General features: G+C 36.6%; 1 protein-coding gene across 2 annotated transcripts in view; it reads right to left on the bottom strand.

Annotated features, from left to right (window-relative positions):
• Window positions 1–21,260, bottom strand: part of ARFIP1 (ADP ribosylation factor interacting protein 1) — a 501,751-nt gene that overhangs the window by 141,285 nt on the left and 339,206 nt on the right. For both annotated transcript variants that reach the window (XM_053703747.1, XM_053703746.1), the window contains exon 7: window positions 11,882–12,039. In XM_053703747.1, coding sequence (XP_053559722.1) covers window positions 11,882–12,039 — 158 coding nt within the window. The remainder of the gene's footprint in view (window positions 1–11,881; window positions 12,040–21,260) is intronic.

The raw sequence follows: 21,260 nt of genomic DNA, 5'->3' as shown, positions 1-21,260 counted from the left end.
TAAATAAAATGATTCAAGCATTACAATGTTAAATAAGCAAAATAGGCAGGATAGGCACATAAACTTTTACCAAAGAAGCATGCACTTGTCAATCTTGAAAATCTTGCCCCCTCCACCAGATAAAGCTGAAGCAAACAAAAAAGCATTAAGCATCATCCAACAGTGGAGGAGAATCGGTGAGAATTAACCCAACACAGCACAATAAAGCAGAGGCAAGACAAGAACCAGTTGAGACAACTGACAGGTACGCTAAATAAATAAGCTATGTGTGCAAAAACCAAATTGCACTAATAAAGGCTGAAACGTGTACATCTGAGCAGCGTACAACAGAACTAACTACATAACAGAACTCGCTACATACACACATGAATAAACTAATCCAACGTGCGATAAACGAGGTGCGAAAACAAGCTGATGTGCACTAATAAAGCAAGTGCAAAAAAACCCCAACATGCACTAATTAAACAAGGCGCAAAAAAAAAACAACCTGACGTGTACTAAACAAACAAGGCATTAAAACAAGTTAATGCACACTAAACAGGAATGCGCTCAAAGAACACCTTATGCAGAGCACTACACATAAAATGAATGAACTGATGTGTGATAATCAATTCTTAACACGCCCAAAATAACCGATGCACATGTATAATACCTAGGGTTCTGCAGCCCAATTCCTAATAACCAGATCATATAATAAGGATGCCTGTCACAATAGCCTGTTATCAATGCAATGTTTTGTGATCCCAGGACATACTTGAAAACGAGAGAAATCTCAATGTATCCTTCCTGGTAAAATATTTTATAAATAAATAAATAAATAAATAGTCCCCAGGCTATGGTGTACAACCCCAAGTGTACCTACCAATAGCCTATAGGCTTAATAAACCCCTAACTTACCCAATAGGCACCCAAACTACTGGATTTACCATTTGCAGAAAATCACTGCACGCGTAAGTGGAATATAACGACCGGTACACACACACACAGTATCTCACAAAAGTGAGTACACCCCTCTCATTTTTGTAAATATTTTATTATAACTTTTCATGTGACAACACTAAATAAATGACACTTTGCTACAATGTAAAGAAGTGAGTGTACAGCCTGTATAACAGTGTAAAATTGCTGTCCCCTCAAAATAACTCAACACACATGTCTAAACTGTTGGCAACAAAAGTGAATACACCCCTAAGTTGAAATGTCTAAATTGGTCCCAATTAGTAATTTTCCCTCCCCGGTGTCATGTGACTCGTTAGTGTTACAAGGTCTCAGGTGTGTTAAATTTGGTGTTATCTCTTTCACACTCTCTCATACAGGTGACTGGAAGTTCAACATGGCACCTCATAGCAAAGAACTCTCTGAGGATCTGAAAAAAAAGAATTGTTGCTCTATATAAAGATGGCCTAGGCTATAAGAAGATTGCCAAGATCCTGAAACTGAGCTGCAGCACGGTGGGCAAGACCATACAGCGGTTTCACAGGACAGGTTCCACTCAAAACAGGCCTCACCATGGTCGACCAAAGAAGTTGAGTGCACGTGCCCAGCGTCATATTCAGAGGTTCTCTTTGGGAAATAGACATATGAGTGCTGCCAGCATTGCTGCAGAGGTTGAAGGGGTAGGGGGTCAGCCTGTCAGTGCTCAGACCATACGCCGCAAACTGCATCAAATTGGTCTACATGGCTGTCGTCCCAGAAGAAAGCCTCTTCTAAAGATGATGCACAAGATAGCCCATAAACAGTTTGCTGAAGACAACCAGACTAAGGACATGGATTACTGGATTCATGTCCTGTGGTCCGATGAGTAGAGAAAAGGAAATTGTAGGCGCTAAAGGACTGTACCCAGCTTAACTAGTGAATTCCCCTCCAAGAATACAATGTGGCAAAAGCAATGTGAAAAATAAACTGCTGAAAATTGATGTCACTTAGTGAAGGTGTTGTTGCTGATCAAGAGCTATATTTGCAAGAGCGACATCCAAAGCATGGGAAGAAACCAGAAAGTTTAGTTGCTGGCACCAACTGACAACTAACTCTACCAACTGCTGTGCCGTTTGGCACCAACTTATCTACAAAGAAACTCCTAGTCGCTACTAGCGACCACACGACTGACCGTCTCCAAAGAATTTCTTAGTCGCTACTTGCGACCGCCAAGTTCTTCAACAAAGGATAACCCAGTCGCTACCAGCGACCGCAAAGACCATCTTACACATCCTAAGATCCTCTAGTCGTTACTAACGACCACCTAATCCTCAACCAAAGAATTTCTTAGTCGCAACTTGCGACCGCCAAGTTCTTCAACGAAGCATAACCCAGTCGCTACCAGCGACCGCAAAGACCATCTTACACATCCTAAGATCCTCTAGTCGTTACTAACGACCACCTAATCTTCAACTGGAAGGATCCATATGTTTTTTCTAGTCGCTATTTGCGACCGCCAAGTCCTTCAACAAAGGATAACCCAGTCGCTACTAGCGACCGCAAAGACCAACTTCTACATTTCAAGATCCTGCTAGTCGTTCCTAACGACAACCAAGCTATCAATTTTCGTGAGCGCAAAGATTATCTTCAAATCCCCCAGGACTTCCTTACAGATTTAGGAATAGGGGCTGCCACGGTAACATCACCTGCTATCTTAAAAACGTGACGTCACGTCACCTCTACATAAAAAGGCGCTCTTTTCTTTCAACCAGTAACGCCAACCACACAAACCAGGCAATTAAGGCCTGCAACCGAACAGTTACTTTCTTGCCACTTGGCAAGTTAATATCTTGAGACATCGTTACACTTTTCGATAAAGCGCAAGTACTTTTCTTATCGTTCTTTTATGCTTATTTTATATGTATCTATACATTAATTAAGGGAGACGTCCCTTTATTTTACATTGTATCGTTTTAGAAATCTAGACACCTCTGTTTTTACTAGTAAAATAAATTGCCACTTGGAATTTTCCATTTGATACCATATTTATGCCTCTGTCTCTGTTCTGATATATATATATATATATATATATATATATATATATATATATATATATATATATATAAAATCCTTCTATACACTATCAATATATCATTATTTTGTTGATTGCAGACTGGACACTTTATCTTTCGTTTAACTACACATCACTTAGATACACCCGTGCTTCGAGCGCTTAACTTTATTTTTCACATTGCTGTGGTCCGATGAGACCAAGATAAAATTATTTTGTTCAGATGGTGTCAAGCGTGTGTGGCGGCAACCAGGTGAGGAGTACAAAGACAAGTATGTCTTGCCTACAGTCAAACATGATAGTGGGAGTGTCATGGTCTAGGCCTGCATGAGTGCTGCCGGCACTGGGGAGCTACAGTTCATTGAGGGAACCATGAATGCCAACATGTACTGTGACATACTGAAGCAGAGGATGATCCCCTCCCTTCGGAGACTGCCGCATGGCAGTATTCCAACATGATAACAATCCCAAACACAATTCAAAGACGCCCACTGCCTTGCTAAAGAAGCTGAGGGTAAAGGTGATGGACTCGACGTTTCTTGTAGTTGGTCACCAGGATTGCACACATCTCAGGAGGGATTTTGTCCCACTCCTCTTTGCAGATCTTCTCCAAGTCATTAAGGTTTTGAGGCTGACGTTTGGCAACTTGAACCTTCAGCTCCCTCCATAGATTTTCTATGGGATTAAGGTTTGGAGACTGACTAGGCTACTCCAGGACCTTAATGTGCTTCTTCTGGAGACACTTTTTTGTTGCCTTGACCATGTGTTTTGGGTCATTGTCATGTTGGAATACCCATTCACGACCCATTTTCAAAGAGCTCGATTTTGGTCTCATCTGACCACAACACTTTCACCCAGTTCTCCTCTGAATCATTCAGATGTTCATTGGCAATCTTCAGATGGGCCTGTACATGTGCTTTCTTGAGCAGGGGGACTTTGCAGGCGCTGTAGGTTTTCAGTCCTTCATGGCGTAGTGTGTTACCAATTGTTTTCTTGGTGACTATGGTCCCAGCTGCCTTGAGATCACTGACAAGATCCTCTTGTGTAGTTCTGGGCTGATTCCTCACAATTCTCGTGATCATTGAAATTCCACGAGGTGAGATCTTTCATGGAGCCCCATACCGAGAAAGATTGAGAGTTATTTTGTGTTTCTTCCATTTGCGAATAATCGCACCAACTGTTGACACCTTCTCACCAAGCAGCTTGACAATGATCTTGTAGCCCATTCCCACCTTGTGTAGGTCTACAATCTTTTTCCTGACATCCTTGTACAGCTCTTTGGTCTTGGCCATGGTGGAGAGTTTGGAATCTGATTGATTGCTTCTGTGGACAGGTGTCTTTTACACAGGTAACAAGCTGAGATTAGGAGCATTCCCTTTAAGAGTGTGTTCCTAATCTCAGCTCATTACCTGTATAAAAGACAACTGGGAGCCAGAAATCTTGCTGATTGATAGGGGATCAAATACTTATTTCACTCATTAAAATGCAAATCAATGTATAACTTTTTTTGAAATGCGTTTTTCTGGATTATTTAGTTGTTATTCTCTCACTGTTCAAATAAACCTACCATTAAAATTATAGACTGATCATTTATTTGTCAACGGGAAAATGTACAAAATCAGCAGGGGATCAAATCATTTTTCACTATATATATATATATATATATATATATATATATATATATATATATATATATATTGTAAGACAAACAATCCGGGATGAACAGATATATGAGAAAAAATTATATTTATTGAGAATAAAGGATTTACTAAAATAATTTTTATGGGATTGAAAATTTTAGCATTCATTCCACAATGCATGTCAGGGAATGGCCCGCAATTTTGTAATCAACTATATACACAGGTGTTACTTAGTAGGTGGTTGATAGGAAGAGCAACAGGGTATATATTCTTTTTCAGGAAGGTGTGTGTTTATAGTCAAATCAGACTAGTGATTTAAATAATGATTTAAATCAAATCCACCCTGATGCAAAGTGAGTGAACAGACAGTTTATGTGTACCGGGGTCCCATTGGTTTCTGCCAATACTGAGCTGATTATACTGCTGGACAATTCAGATAGCAAAGGGATATAAGCATGATGTGTTATCTGCTGCACTTAGTTATCTTGGCCGACCACTGCATCTACGGTCCTTTTTTTTTTTTTATAAATATTTTTTTTATTGAGGTTTAGTTCAGGACAAACATACAATACATTTCAGTTAAATCCATTCACAAAGATTACTGCTAGTTATATGTCCAATATTAATTCAACAAAATATACATAACATTTTTGTATAACATTGATTAGGGAACAACAGTTAATATTGTGTTTGCCCATTAAACTGTATGCCTTGCAAGTGATATCTGAGGCCACTTTTGGACCTCTCTGTTCTACAAAAAGTTACAGAAGACAGACATGAGCCATATGGGACCACTCTTGGATCCCTAGTGGTAAACCTCTTTTTTTTTTTTTTTTTTTTTTAAGGGTTAACAGATAAAACACAAACAGATTGCTCAAATAACACGGAAGTTACATACATTGTGACATATTGCATAATACAAAGAGCATGATATATTGTCCTAGGAGCAAACCTCAACACTTCCCTCATTTTACTCCCCTCTCCTAGAAACAACAGAGGCCACTCTTGGGCCAGGATGAAACTCTTTAAGTTGGGGTTTTTATAAGAGAAATAAGGTATTCTTTAACCTATACAGGAAAGTTGCACCTCTCATGTCAGTCAGGACCGCGTATGGGTCCATGAGATTTATAGTCTAAAGAGAGGGCATTTCAATTTAAATAGTTAACAAAGACAAAGTTAGATAAGCTGCTAGGCCACTTATGGGCCTTTGGGAGGAATAAAAGATTATGCTTTTCATAGAGAATCTACATATCCATTATGATGTATTAAGCATTGGATACTTTGCATATTAAGAAGTACATCTATATGTGCAACATTGGGTGTATGGCCCAATAGAATCAGGTAATCTGCAGGAATGTTTTCGGGCTTTGAAATAAAGACTAGTTAATGTGGCTAATTATCACTGCCCTTGGTACCGAACAGACCACTCCATAAAATATTAATTGTTTTTCCACTCTGCTATACTTTAGGTCATTTATAGGTCCCAAACATCATTTAGATCTAAATGAAGAAATAATTGGGAAACCCAAGCCCCCATTAAAATTAATTTGAACATTGTATGGATTTGTTATATCCTAGACATGTTTGCCATTAAGTTTAGGTAACATATGGGTACTACATAAATAAAGTCTTTACATCATATTACATCCGCTGGATAACTGAAAGGGATCAGAGAAGCATAATATCTACAAAAAGTTATCTGGTGTGTAGGCTAGGCTTGAATAAGTTGCACACAGTCCCCAGTGCAATAGGAGTATTGGTACCCCAGTTAGCTATCAGCAGAGTAGGACCCTCAACATATCCAAACCCTTCAGCTGGCTATCCTAACATACATGACACACACGCAGAAGGGCTTGTACAATTTAGAAAGTATACACAATATTAATATCATTGTCACTTAGCATAAAAGCAATACATGAACATGTCCCTTAGGGGCTAAGTATTGGGTCCTATTAGGGTGGGACAGAGCATCAATATCATAATAAGTAGACCAAGCAGTAAACATGTAAAATTGCTAAACACAAATCAGAGAAACAGCTGACAATACACATAATTCTGGGTCCATGGTACAGGGCAGTCTCATAATGTGAGTTCTGAATGCAGCATTCCTAATGAGCTTAAAGTAATGTTGAACTTAGCTAAAAAGCATATCAGATACCTCTTTCGGATCGTCATAAAAATCAGTCCAGGCAGATAGGTGATGTAGCCATTTCGGGAACCACGAGACAGAACAATGTCCCTAGCCCACTCCAGCTCTCACAGCAGCATGATCTCTGACTGATTCTTTAATGGCAAACCATGGGGGCATAGGATCCCCCCTGAGAGCATCAGGACCCATCCAAAGCGAGCAACCCTCCGCTCCTCTAGTAAGCTGCGGGTTAAGATCCGGTGCAGTCTTTGAAACCTTGAGGCTCCCATCGCCATCCGGAGGGTCGGCTGCAGCCCCCTCGATAGCAGCCGGGAGTAAGATCTGAATCGTTTGCGCAAGCGGCATTCGTCCTCTGCCACTCCTAGTCGCCTCGCCTCTTTCCATGCCGGCTACTCTCTCATGGCAACTAGATGCCGACTCCGCCATCTGCACCGCTGCAACATGTGTGACCCAGGAGACATCCAGCTCAGTCAAATTGCCCATGCAAGCGTGCAAGGTTAGGTCTTCACTACTACTCCTCTTATTCTTGTAATCCGCAGATGGCTGCCGGTGTCTCACTGACTGGGTTCCTCGTTCAGCTAACGCCTCAGGCAGTAATGTGTCAGGCCGCACTTTAGATCTCACTTTGTCTGACCCCAGGCGCTCTTTCTCCTCCTCCACCATTAGAATGAGATTATCAAGCCGCTGACAAATTTTGCGCCCAAAGTCTATAAACAGGTCTCGGAACATGCAATAGGTTTCCTCCATTGTAAGGTTTAAAATACAATAGATCCCAAATAGTAACAAAAGAGAGTATACTTAATTCTACTAATACCCAGTTCCTGGAGGGGGTGCTGAGATTTCTTCTCCACGCGGGCCGGCAAAAAACCTCAGCGGTCCGGTCTGGGAGGCTCCACAATAATCAATAGTAGTATTGCCCAGGTCAGCTAACTTTGCTCTCTTAAATACTGTAAAGCTCTATGTTGGATGGCATCCATAAACTCAGATATCCCAACGATAAATATAGCTCTCAGACGGAGCTCTCAAATTAGCAGCCATCTTCGGCAAGAGCCCGGACACGCCCCCTCTACGGTCCTTATTGGTGCCCATTTCTTTGTGCTTCTTCAGAAGAGATTGGACAGCACATCTGGAAACCCCTGTTTGTCTTAAATTTCTGCCTGGAAAAGACCTTGCTGATGCAGTACAACTACCTTGTGTCTTGTTGCTGTGCTCAGTCTTGCCATGGTGCATGACATTTGACATTAAACTGTCTTCAGCAACCTTACCTTGTAAGCAGAATTTGGATGTTCTTCACCCAGTTTTATTCCTCCAACACAGCTTTTTCAGTTAATGAATGTTTTTCAACCTACATATTAAATAGATGATCATTAGCACCTGTTTGGTATAACCGTTTAATCCCTGACTTTGCACAGGTGTACCTAGAAGAACTGATGCGGTTTTGAAGGCAAAGCATGGTTACACCCAATATAGATTTTTCTTCCGTTTACTCACTTCATATTTTGTTAATTGATAAAAAATAAACTATTAACATTTCTATTTTTTAAAGCATTTAAAGAATTTCTTCACACCTGCCTAAAACGTTTGCACAGTAGTGTGTATCTATCAAAAATAATTTATTAAAGTTGTAGCAACACTAAGGCAAAACAAAATGCATCCAACATAGAACCAAACTAGTATAAAAAGTGTACATGTATTAGCGAATAAAACCATAAAGACAAAACAAAGTATTTACCATGCAAACAAATTATCACAGTCAGTATTAAAATACTTAGTCATGTTTTTAGAGGATAGTGTCTACGTATTGAGAACATGTTTTAAATTGTTCAATGATGTAGCTACCGAGAATTCTATTTCAAAATGCAAAGAAAAAGATTAGACTACAAAACGTAAATTCAGCACTTTGTTTGGCAAGTTTGTGGATATAATAAACCCTCCATAGCTATGATATTTCTACACATTTCCTGCAAAACATGATCCTGATACCTCTCAAACCAGATCTTCAGTACTATTTAGCAAGAATAGACTTGTAAGATCTTGTATCCTCTTCTACAATACAGGATATATCAATTATTATCATGTGAACACATTAAAAAAAGTTTCATAATGTGCAATTAAAATGTACTTAAAAAAAACAAAAACCACTGCCATAAAGATTTGTATGACTGGAGAATTATTTAATGTAAAGCAGCAGAATAAGAAGAGACTTATGGTTTTCTTAAAATACACAGTTACATTACATTTAATTCTTTGAGTGAAAAGCAAAAAATGGAAAAGGAATTTAAGTACTTCAACGATTACTTTTACTTTCAGCCACAGTAAATTTACAAGTTTAGCCTCAAACAAGTTTCATTTTGTACTGTAATTGCGGAACTGTACAAAGTTACTCTTTTTTCTCTCTAAATACCTCCAGAAAAAGAGTTTTCTTCAGTTGTGGAGTTTGAAAGGGACACCACATATTATTGTTGTTTAATCTGTAAATAAAGAGCGTGCAGGTATTGTTTACTTTTTTGTATTCTGGTTTAATAGCCATAGTTAAAGGAAACATATTTTTGAAAGCAGAATGTGGATTGAAAGAGACCTGGACCATTCCTTGAATATAATTTCAGATATCGCCTCAGGAGCCAGAAAAAAACTGTGAGGGTTTTTAAGGACAGTTTGAAAATCAAATCCAATTGTTTAAAGAATTTATCTTCCAAAGACTTAGGATCCTGTACCCTTAAGGTACTTATCACCTCTTTTAAAATAGTTCTAAGATGTTCAATCTTAAACATAAAAGAGGAAGATTCATAATCTTAATCAGAAACAGACTTGTCAGAAAGTACTACACTTTCAAAATCTAGTGTCTATCTGAGGCGTTAGAATCCAAGTCTGCAAGCAACTGTGAAGTAGTTCTGCTCTTGAGAGATTCAGAAGTACTGGGAAAACAGATAACAGTTGTTTATTACAAACTCATTTACACTTACTCAGAGGAGGCATGGCCACCAACAGAATAGACACAGCAGAATGCACAAAATATTTAAAACGAGGAGCAACATCTGAAGAGCTCCCCTGTATCGAACAAACAGAGGGAGGACAGGCTCCTTTAGAGGCAAGCCAGCATTGGACTGGTTATAATGCAATAGGTGATCCATTCATGAGCAACATAACCAAGCGGGTGGAGAAGAGTGAGTTAGCTTACTGAAAATACACTTAAGTGCTCAGAGGATCTATCCCCTAAATGATATGAATGGGAACAGTACAAAAATGTTCCATTAATAATAAAGTACTGATAAAATAGCAGACAGTGTTATGCTTCATAAGGAGACTTGAATGGTTAAGTCTGAGATTAAAGAACGGAGAATAGCAGTAATAATACAATAATCATTCAATAAGGAAATCTGAAGCTAAGAACACACACACAAAAAAAATCCTGGCTCATTAATTTTTTTTGAAACTGTTACCTCCTCATAAGCAACTATGAGAAAGCACAGCATAATATGTCAGGCACAGTACGCTGACGAGACAAAGTGAAGGCAGGCTCATGCACGGCGGAAATTAATTAACTGCTTCCCTGCTGAAACTCCCAAAACGCTGACTAAAAATAACTGGAGGTATAATCACAGCGATACTTGAAATAGCCCCACATTAACGCGGACCAACTTCCTCTGCTGTTATGCAAGAAGCCAGAGCGTGGAATAAATAAAAAATAAAATTGTCTGTGCGCTGATGTTCTGCAGCCATGATAGACAGAAGCAGAACCGCTACAAAACACTCTCTTACACCCCTATGTATGTTATAAACTAATCAGGAGGGGTTCACACCGATAGCAGAAAATTCTTCTGCACAATAAAATAAAGTGCCCAGGAAAAAATAGTCTTTAAATGAAAAACCTTAATATAAAATCTGCAATCTATACAGAGATCCCCACTGCTCCCCTAGTCTCAAGAAATACGAGAAAAATAATAATACATAGGGCCTAATGTGAAAATGTCTGCTATACTTACGTCCCCCGGCTATGATGTGAAATGTTCCTACTAATAGCCTGTGGACTAGGTGTGTGCTCAAATTATACTTATCTTTAAGGCAACCAATATACTGTGCTTACTAGCTGAAGAAAAAACTGATTTCAGTAGATAGTGCTGAGCACATTACAGCAGAAGATATAAGTGAGTATATAGACAACTCAACAGGAGGTGGCTAGGGATCTGTCCCTGTGACACCTGTGGTAGGCTTGTGACCAACTCCTTCACCGGGAGTAATTGAGTCACTTCCCCATACTCCAATCTCCCCTCTGACTCTATAGTAGTTCATTGAGAGGGAAAACGGGTCTCAAAACAGTCTGAGAGCCCCTGTCAATAAAATTAATAAGCACCTAATTTCTTTACCCACCTCCTAGAAGGCAAAGATTTAGACTTTTCTACCCATATTGGTGTGCACTGTAACAAGGTATCAATATATTTTCTGAGAAAAATACTTTTAGTAAGTGATTAATTTACATTTACATCATTACACATTAAGATCACAAATCTTACAAACACACCTACCTGTTAAAATGTATACATTTACATGTATATGTCAAACATATAAAGGTCAATTTGGGTATTTCTTTTTTTTTTTTACTGTATAGATACGTAATTTCATTAATTTTACATGAAATTTACAGATAATCTGTATCAAATGTAAATTACATAAACTACGTAAACTTGCAGTAGAACTTATGGTGACCCAGTTTGTCATATGGAACTATAACTACACTAGAGTGAAACACTATGGCAATGGCATCCAGTGGCAGGACATTTCTTAGTGCAAAGGTGGTTCTTACCAGGATCAGTACTGATAATTAGAAGGACATAAAAGAGCAATAACAAAACATGTAAAAAAAAATAATAATAAAAAAAAAAAAATAGGGTAACAACTTACAAATGTTTCTGCATACATTTTATGAAAATTGCCTTTACATTCCACCCATTTAACATGCATCTGCCATTTGCTGGTATAAAACTTAATAATATGTTATAATAGCTATCTAGAAAGTCATTAATTTCAAGAAATCACACCCTTGATTGTCCAGCCAATAAAACTGAATAAAAGCACACATAAATAAATGTTTGTGTGGATATCACTCACCTTGCTGTTTCATAATGCTTCACTGTAACCAGTGTATCTTCAATTGTTTTGTTAACTAATGTGTTTACACTAGAGATGAAAAAGTTGATGGCCCCAAGAAGAGTTTCTCCATTCTTGGCCAGAAGCTTCTGAGTATCTGCATTGTACCCAAATTCCTCCTATACAAAGACAACACCACATAGGATTTATACACAATTTAGAATCAAGAAAACAAAAGATTAAGCTTCAAAAACAAACACAGAGATTGACATAAATAACCAGAAGGCCTAGCAAATGTGCACACACTTTATTTTGAAGCAGGGACAATTAAATACAGTAGAATTGCATAATCAACAGATTTATTTTTCTGACAAATTTCAGTTATTTCCATTCTCCCTGCCCCTGTATCATGTGACAGCCAAAAGCCAAACACACACATATATCCATATATTACTGTGATCTCTTGTACATGTTCAAGTAGGAGCTGGTGCCTCAAAAATTGTGCATATGCAAATAATGTGCACAATTTGATAATGATAGAAAATGTAAAAAATTGTTAAAAACTGCCATGAACGTTTAATTTTGACTTTAGTGTCCCTTACTCCCTTTCATTCTAAAGTCAGCATTTTCCAAGGTCTTCATAAATTCCCATAACGTGTTTGTCCTTGCCACTTCTGCTGGAAGTTTATTCCATGAATTAACAAGATACAGGTTCTAGAACGGTCAACAAAGATTTACAATGGGGCCTAACTATTGATCTGCGAACAACCATAACTAGTTAGGGTCATCATGAATGTTGTTTACAGTTCTGGAAATTGTATTTAAAAAGATGATCACAATAGACTAGAAACTGTACAAAGGAGGCAAGCAGATTTAAACTAGTTAGGGTCATTATCAATACTATTTACAGTTCTGGAAATTTTATTTATAAGAGGATATTAGACCAGAAGGTGTACAAAGGAGGGCTAGCACTTCTATATTTAAACCTTGGCAGTTAATAAAGCAAAATACTATATAGACACAATTTGCCGAGTTAAACTCTACAAGTTCTGCTTGGCCTTTTAAACAAACTTAAACTGATCTGCTGGAGTAGCTTTACTGTTTTCCCATACTTTCAGCTGCATCATTAAAGGCTAATAGGAGCACAAACGAAGCTGCTCAGCAACCATGCTTTCTGATTCACTACTTTTATCATAGACCACACAATGCAGTTGTTTTTGCATTTCAGAGACTTTATTAGCTCAATCTGTCATTTCTGTCTAAGAGCAAAGCCTACAATACGCACTGTTGCATGGTCCAAATTCATCTAACAGCCAGGAACCTAATGCTATTGGTTAACTGTACTATAGGTTTGACCTTTTTTATGATATGGCAAGGAGTGCTCGGCCAAGTATAAAAACATCATCTTCAGTTATTTATTCATGAACAGCAGTCACATTTTATTTCTTAATTAGAGATGCACCCCGTCATTTATTTTAACATTTTAAAATTTATATTTTAATATAAATCAAGAAAATAAATAAAAAAATAAATAAAATCCTCCCCTCCAAAATTGTAAATCTTAGAATGGTTTAATTTTCACAGAAAATAAAAGATTTAGTCTCTTTGGTTTCAGTTGTGGCACATGAATAGATTTGCAAATATTGGGATGCACTATAATCAGTTTGAATCTTTACACAAAAAGACTGCATAGCAGTATGGATGTTTTGCTTTTGATTTTTAAACAATTTCACAGCTATTTCCATCGATAAGAACCACTGACTGAAACAGGAAATTTTTTTGAATTCAAACACAATATAAGACAAAGTAGGTTTTCACAAGGATTTTCTGAAACATTCAAATAATTTGGAGCCAATGTGAAAGTAAAACAAGACAGATAATCTAAAATTGACTGAATGTTTGAATGCAGACTTTCACTTAAAGGGACACTGAACCCAATTTTTTTCTTTCGTGATTCTGATAGAGCATGCAATTTTAAGCAACTTTCTAATTTACTCCATTTTTGGTGAACAACCTGGGTGTTTTTTGCTGATTGGTGGATAAATTCACCCACCAATAAACGAGTGCTGTCCAGCGCCCTGGTAAAGAGACTATTATTCAGGGATGCATACAACCTACACTAACATTTCCTAATGCCAGTTCCTCTCCTCTATTACTATCCGCCATGAACCCCCTTAATAAGCAAGCCTAAGAGTCCAACTATTTGCAGATAACCGTCATAAGAGCTGACAGCAACAGTGCGACTCTAATAATAATAAAATAATAATTGTTAACGATCATAACTAAAAGTTGCTCTTACAAATATCTAAATAAAAAAAAGTTCCAACATAATTTCCGCACCCCAACTCTTTATCTTCTCTAGAGAAAATCTATTGAGTTTACTCAGAGTTGTGAGGTATAATTTGCTCTACAGAGCCCCATCATCTCACCCTACAACGTTTCGGAAACCGTTATTTCAAATGAAAGGTAGCAAGCTTCACATTTTACCCATACCTTAAAGGGACATGAAACCCACATTTTTTCTTTCATGATTTAGAAAGAGCATACAATTTTAAACAACTTTCTAATTTACTTCTATTATCTATTTTGCTTCATTCTCTTGATATTCTTTGCTGAAAAGCATATCTAGATATGCTTAGTAGCTGCTGATTGGTAGCTGCACATAGATACCTCCTGTGATTGGTTCACTGTGTGCATTGCTATTTCTTCATTAAAGTATATCTAAAGAATAAAGCAAATTAGGTAATAGAAGTAAATTGGAATGTTGTTTAAAATTGTATTCTCTACCTTAATCATGAAAGAAAATGTTTGGTTATAGTGTCCCTTTAACTTGTTTATAGCACATGAATATGTAGATACATTATACATTTGTGTTTTTCAGTTTTATTATTTCTTTATATGGAAGGAATTGTAAGAGGTCTCTAATATTTATCTTTGTTTTGCTTTACCCTTCACAACTAAATGAACTCTTCATTACTCAAAAATCTTATAACTTATGCATTATTTTATTGAGGAAGCACATGCCGATATCCTAATACAATTTAAATATAATGTAATATATCCCATCAAAGGTACAATCATTTTAATGCATAAGGTCCAGTGCTAAGTTTAACTTTTGTTTGTTTTTATAATTATAGATGCTTGTTTGTATCCAAACACATAGAATATTAAAGAAGGGGGATTTCCCAACGGATAGGCAAGTTGCAGTGTAGATTATCAATATAACACAATAAAAAAGTGAAAAAGAGAATATAACACAATGGAAACAACAATAGGAAGAAAATAAAACCACCCAGTTTCCTTTGTGCGTGTATAGGTGGCACAAAAGGCCAGAGACACTGATGTCATGTGCACTATAACAAATGGAAAGAATAATAATAATAAAATAAAAAAAGTGCACGGGCGTTATATACCATCAAAGCTCAGCTCAAATTTCAGGTAAATAATCTCTTCAAGCAAGAGGAATAGAAAATGTGATCAGTGTGTACAAAAGAGGGCTGCTAGGACAAACCAAGAGAAATCTTCTATGTTACCAATATGACAGAGGAAACCAGAACAGGATGAACACAGCGAGACACAGGGAGCCTATCAAAGCAGCTGATAACAAGGAGGGCAACCTGTGACGTGGGAAAAACAGCACTCTCTGGAGGGATGGTATTTATAGAACAAGCAATTTATTTTATCATCATTAGATCAATTAGCTATTATTCACAAATCAAAAGTATGCTTTAAATAGATATAAGACCAGATCTAGTAGTTGTATAAAGCAACACTATAGTGTCTCTCAGTAAGAAACCAGTAGCATACATCCTGGTTAGAGAAAACAAAGAAAGCTTCACAGTGCCAGCTACTACATTGCTTTGCTTATCATTTTCACTGACTGTAAAAAACTCACTAAATTATTTTGGGGAAAAGACTATACAATGACCTCGATGTATAGCGTTAATATATAAAATACATTTTATTTAAATTTAATGTACTTAAGAACCAACTCCTGGCATGTATCCTAATAATTGTCACACTATAAATAGTCATTGGACAATTTGGTTACTGAAAAAATAAAACATTTCAATATAATAAATATTGTTTTTTTTTATTCATCAAATGTTGTATAATGTCACATTATTCTCTGTCCATGTACTTTTGCTAGAAAAACCTTCAGGCTTGTGCAAAGCATTTCTTTTGCTTTAAAGGGGTATTAACCCCAAATGTTTTCTTTCATGATTCAGATAGAGCATGCAATTTTAAGCAACTTGATAATTTACTCCTGATATCAATTTTTCTTCGTTCTCTTGCTATCTTTATTTAAAAAGCAGAAATGTAAAGCTTAGGAGCCGGCCCATTTTAGGTTCAGCACCCTGGATAGTACTTGCTTATTGGTGGCTACATTTAGCTAACCAATAAGCAAACATAACCCAGGTTCAGAACAAAAGCTTTACCTAAGCTTTACCTTCCTGGTTTTTAAATAAAGATAGCAAGCGAACGAAGAAAAATTGTTAATAGGAGTAAACTAGAAAGTTGCTTAACATTGCATGCTGTATCTGAATCATTAAATAAAAAAAATTGGGTTTAGTATCCCTTTAAATGACCAAAAGTAAAGTAAAAATTAAGCTCTCATGGTTTTGATAGATCATAAAATGTAAAAACATCTCAATTTTCTTCTATTATCAATTTAACATTAAAGTGAAGGTAAACTTTGATGAATTAAAGTCCGTTTTTTTAAATATTATTAAAAACAGGGGCACTTTCATTCATCAAAGTTTAGAAGGCAGCCATTTTGATTAAAAACGTAACTTTGTTTTTTTCACAGTCAGAGCAGCTTCCCCCACCCGGAGATCCTCTCTTCACACGTCATCAATGACTAATCCAGCTTCCTCCAATCACGGCATGGCCTCAGGTAATGACTACCCTGGGGGGAAAGCCGTGATTGGAGGAAGCTGGATTAGTCATTGATGACATGTGAAGAGAGGATCTCTGGGTGGGGGAAGCTGATCTGGCTGTGCAAAGAAGAGAGGTAAGTTTTTAATTAAAACGGCTGCTTTGTAAACTTTGATGAATAAAAGTGCCAGTTTTTAATAATATTTTTAAAAAACAGACTTTCATTCATCAAAGTTTACCTTCACTTTAAGTCTTAATTTTCTTCTATTATCCTTTGTTAAAATCTCCTTCCCATGAGAGTATACTGGGGTAGGCCCAGGAGTGTGCATGTATCTTGAACATTATATGTATACAATTGTTACAAACATTATAAACACTTCTGTTGCTGATCCTACCTCAGTATGCTCTGAATAAAAAAATCTGGATTTCCACGTCACTTTAACAAAGTCGTAATTAATATATATTTTTTATTTTGCGTTAACAAACATGTGCCTCAAATGATTTGTTATAAAAGTACCAAGAATTCAGAAACTAATTATATCCTTGTTTAAAAGGATTGTAAAGCTAACAACCGGTTTATCTGCCAAGCAACTCACCTGTGTAAAGTGATAATTACATTTGGTTTAATAAAAGTGACTAAAATCCAGAAAGACTAGACTTGAGAAGAGATTGCAGCCAATGTTTGGAAGCATAGATGCATACCATAATAATTATTATTAACGCAGCATTTCTTAATTGAAAGAAAAAGTAAAAAAAAACAACAACAACAAAAACAAACAAAACACAAAGATTAGGCTACATTGCAAAAAAATAAATAAAAAAATATATATATTAATACAGTTTTGAATGACTAGATTTGTACCAAGGGGGTCTTAAACCATTGGTTTAGATACAGTTATCACGTTATATAAAACCTCCTCCTGGAAGGAAGACATCTGTAGACTACTGAGTCTATTTGAATCTCTGCGTTATAGCACTCAGATTATTAGGGGTAATTTGTCTCTATGCTACTAACTGCTCACAATTCATCACACTGGAAACTTTCCTACTAACACAAAAGTGTAGTTGGAAGAATTGGAATTATTCCAGTTTCAGATAAAAATTGCTTTACAATATTTTGCAATATGGACAAATCTCATAGAAAATGCATGTGCAATTTTGAATTAAGTCAAGTCATACCCCGATAAACTAAGTAAAATATTTCCACAGACCAATGTCAAATGTTGGAGAAATTTTAATTACATAGGTACACTTATAAATATCTGGTGACCTTGTCAGAGTATCGGACTAACATCGTTAAACAGATAGCCAAGGTCTGTCAGTTGTCAATAGATGCTATGATACTTTTGTTGTATACATCCATCCCTCTAAAAAAGCCCTTTACATTCTAAACTGCTATGTATACGACTAAATAGTGCAAAGCTATTCTTTCCCAAGTTTTAAAAGTAATGTTCTTCTCAGTAAGTGAGAAATTGACAACTACATTAACATGTAAATTGACAACTACACTATGGGAAGAATATATTGCTTGTCTTAAATATTAACTGCGGGATAAAATGTAGAAAATGACCACAATTCTCTTACTTTTCTTACCTCCTTTTCCTTTCAATGGGATACATGGTCCTGTTTGCATTTATTCTCATTGTCCATGTTATAGATTTGCCTCTATGGTATATTAAAAAAGTAGGGATCACTTCTACAAATGTGCCATGTAATGATATTGTGCACAAACATAGCTTGTCTGTGAGTGTTCTAATCAACCTGTTGGTGAGGTATCTTTTTTCTAATTTATTTAAATTTTTTATACAGAAAAAACAATGTTAAATGTAAGAAATGGGTGTATAAATTAATCCTTTTTAACCACTAAATGTAAAAATTTAGACCCTGGTACGAAATGCCTTTACCTGTAGGATCTATCCAATAGGTTTTTTTTTTTTTAAGAGCTAGGTAGGATTAACTTGTTGGCATTATCTTTAGAATAAGGATACCAATAACAACAGATAAATAAATAAAATACTGCTATTTTCACTTACGGTACATTGCAGTGCTTTTATATTAACCTTTAAACGTACTGTATATTCTGTAAAGTTTGTAGAACTATAAATAATCTTTTGCGGGTGACCCATTTTGATGGTGCAATCTAGTTCTTCAGCAGCTATCTCTATGACTGTGGACATATAACAGTTTTTAAAATGACATAAGATTAAAGACCCGTTAATGACTGCTACTTCCATGCAATTCAAATCTTGCAGAATATCATAAATGAGCAAGCGTCTTGTTTGTCAGTTTAACATCATTAGACCCCACCAAAATAACTGGCGTGTTTTTAATGTTCTGCCAAACATGAAACATTCTCCCAGCTATGACCATTTTGACTCATTAATCCTAAATATCTAAATTGCAAGAATCATTTTCTTGTAGCAGAAGGAATATTATAGGGACCAAACCAAAAGTGGTATATAGAAGAGCACCTACGCTCAAGACCGTTCTAGCACCCAGTAAGATTGTAAGAAACAAATTCATTGTAAACAACAATGTAGGCTCCAACATCTTTAATGTTGGGTCTTTAATTAAAAAGAATATAGTCTCCAAATGTTATAGGAAACGCTGTGGCATGTGCAGCAATATTTGTCATAGGACTTCTAGTTTTAGATCCTCGAATACGGGTGAAATTTTTAAAATTAAGAGTCACATGACATGTGAAACTTCTTTTGTGATATATCTCCTTGACTGTAAATGTGGGGCCCAGTATGTAGGCCGCACCTGCAGAAAGGTAAAAAAACGATGGGGAGAGCACTCCTATAACATTAAGAAAAAAGCCAAATCTCACAGCGTCTCCAGACATTGTTTATCTCATCACAAAAAAGATAAGAACCCTATCAAAATAACACCTATTGAAATGATTTCAAAATCTTGTCCCAATGCTCTAATGACCCTTAGGAGAAGAGAGACATTTTGGATTAAAAGATTAGGTACTCTCCAACCAGATGGGCTCAATGAGAACCTTGATATGGCAGCATTCTGAATACCAATATTTTTTATTTTTTTTTGGCCTCTATTAGGCTAGGTCACCGACACTTTTTCACATCAATATCACATCACACATAGATAGGGGTTGCTGATTGTTTTTGCATTATCCTACACAGTGGTTGTCTAGTATTTCGCCATGTGTAACAAATTTTTTTTTTATTTTTTTTTTCCCAAAAGGTTTATACTGTCTTACAATGAAATAATCTTTCTATGGCTTAGGTGCTCTAGAGTTGCATTTTACATTTTATTTAATTTGCTCAAAATGGTTTGTGTTACATATGAGAGATTTTTTGTTAGGGCAGAGAAATAAATGTTAAAGGAGGGTACAATGTAGATATAATACCAATTAAGGTCTATAATACTAAAGGAAAAATATAGATCTATTGTGATATAAAACATACATGTGGTCAGGCATATTATGTGATTATATGTAGAATAGAGACTATTAAAATACATGTATCCTGCTTATGTTTTTTTATGTGGGTATATTATATTGTTGTACATATTGTGATTATTTTATTTTGAGGTGTATAACAAATGTTTTTATTGTGATTGTTATATTACTGTTTTCCATTTTTTAATCTTAATTTGAAGGGTTACAAGGTTATTGCTATTGTCTATTTTGGGTATGGCAATGGTATGGAGGTTAATACAGAGATATCTATTCTTATTTGGGATTTGCTCAAAATGGTTTGTGTTACATATGAGAGCTTTGTATATAGGGGTTTCCATGCCTACCAACTGCTGACCTGTGCAACAGGTGTTCACACTTTAGAAATTAATTAGCCTATCAGATTTAGTTTTATGTGTTCTATTGTCTTTATAAAGCAAGTGTTGTTAACATTTTAACATAGCCTGAGGAAACAGCCTGTGGTGGCTGAGAAACATGTCGCTGTTTTTAAAATAAAAGTTTTTAAATATACACTTGCTTTATCACAATTATTCTGCTCCTGTTTGGGGGCAGAGTGTGTGTGCTAGTTCTATCTTCCAAAGTGGTGATTTTCTGCATCCTGCAAATTGGATTCCACAGTCCACTGGGCGGCTGAGAGGTCCCAGTACTGCTGATATTGCACCTGGTGGTGCTTTGTTTCCTGTAAGTACAACCTTGAATCCTTTTTTATCTGGTGTACAAACGTTACTGGGCTATGTGTGTGCCTTTTTTGCCCTTATAGGCATCATAGGATAGGCCCTTGCCAAGGATCATCTCTATCTGGCTGGAGACACCAGTGAGCTGGACCACTGTTTGATGTTCCAGGCTGCCACAATAGCACCATTTGGGTGCGCTACCCTTGTGAGTATATTTCCTATCCTGCTGATGTTTTGTATCCGACTGCCGTGACGTTACTAGGCCATGTTGGCGCCTCTGTGCTTCTTTCTCTTATAGATCACGCCACACCAGGATGACCGTCCTATGACAGAGAGCTGCCTTCTTTCTTTTGGATTATTCTTTGTGTGGACATTTTGTTATTTGATTATACCAATATCATCTGGG

The sequence above is a fragment of the Bombina bombina genome, chromosome 2 (genome assembly GCF_027579735.1).
Source record: "Bombina bombina isolate aBomBom1 chromosome 2, aBomBom1.pri, whole genome shotgun sequence".
NCBI lineage: Eukaryota > Metazoa > Chordata > Amphibia > Anura > Bombinatoridae > Bombina > Bombina bombina.
The sequence above is the reverse complement of the archived record's forward strand: the minus strand, read 5'-3'. Positions and strand labels throughout refer to the sequence as shown.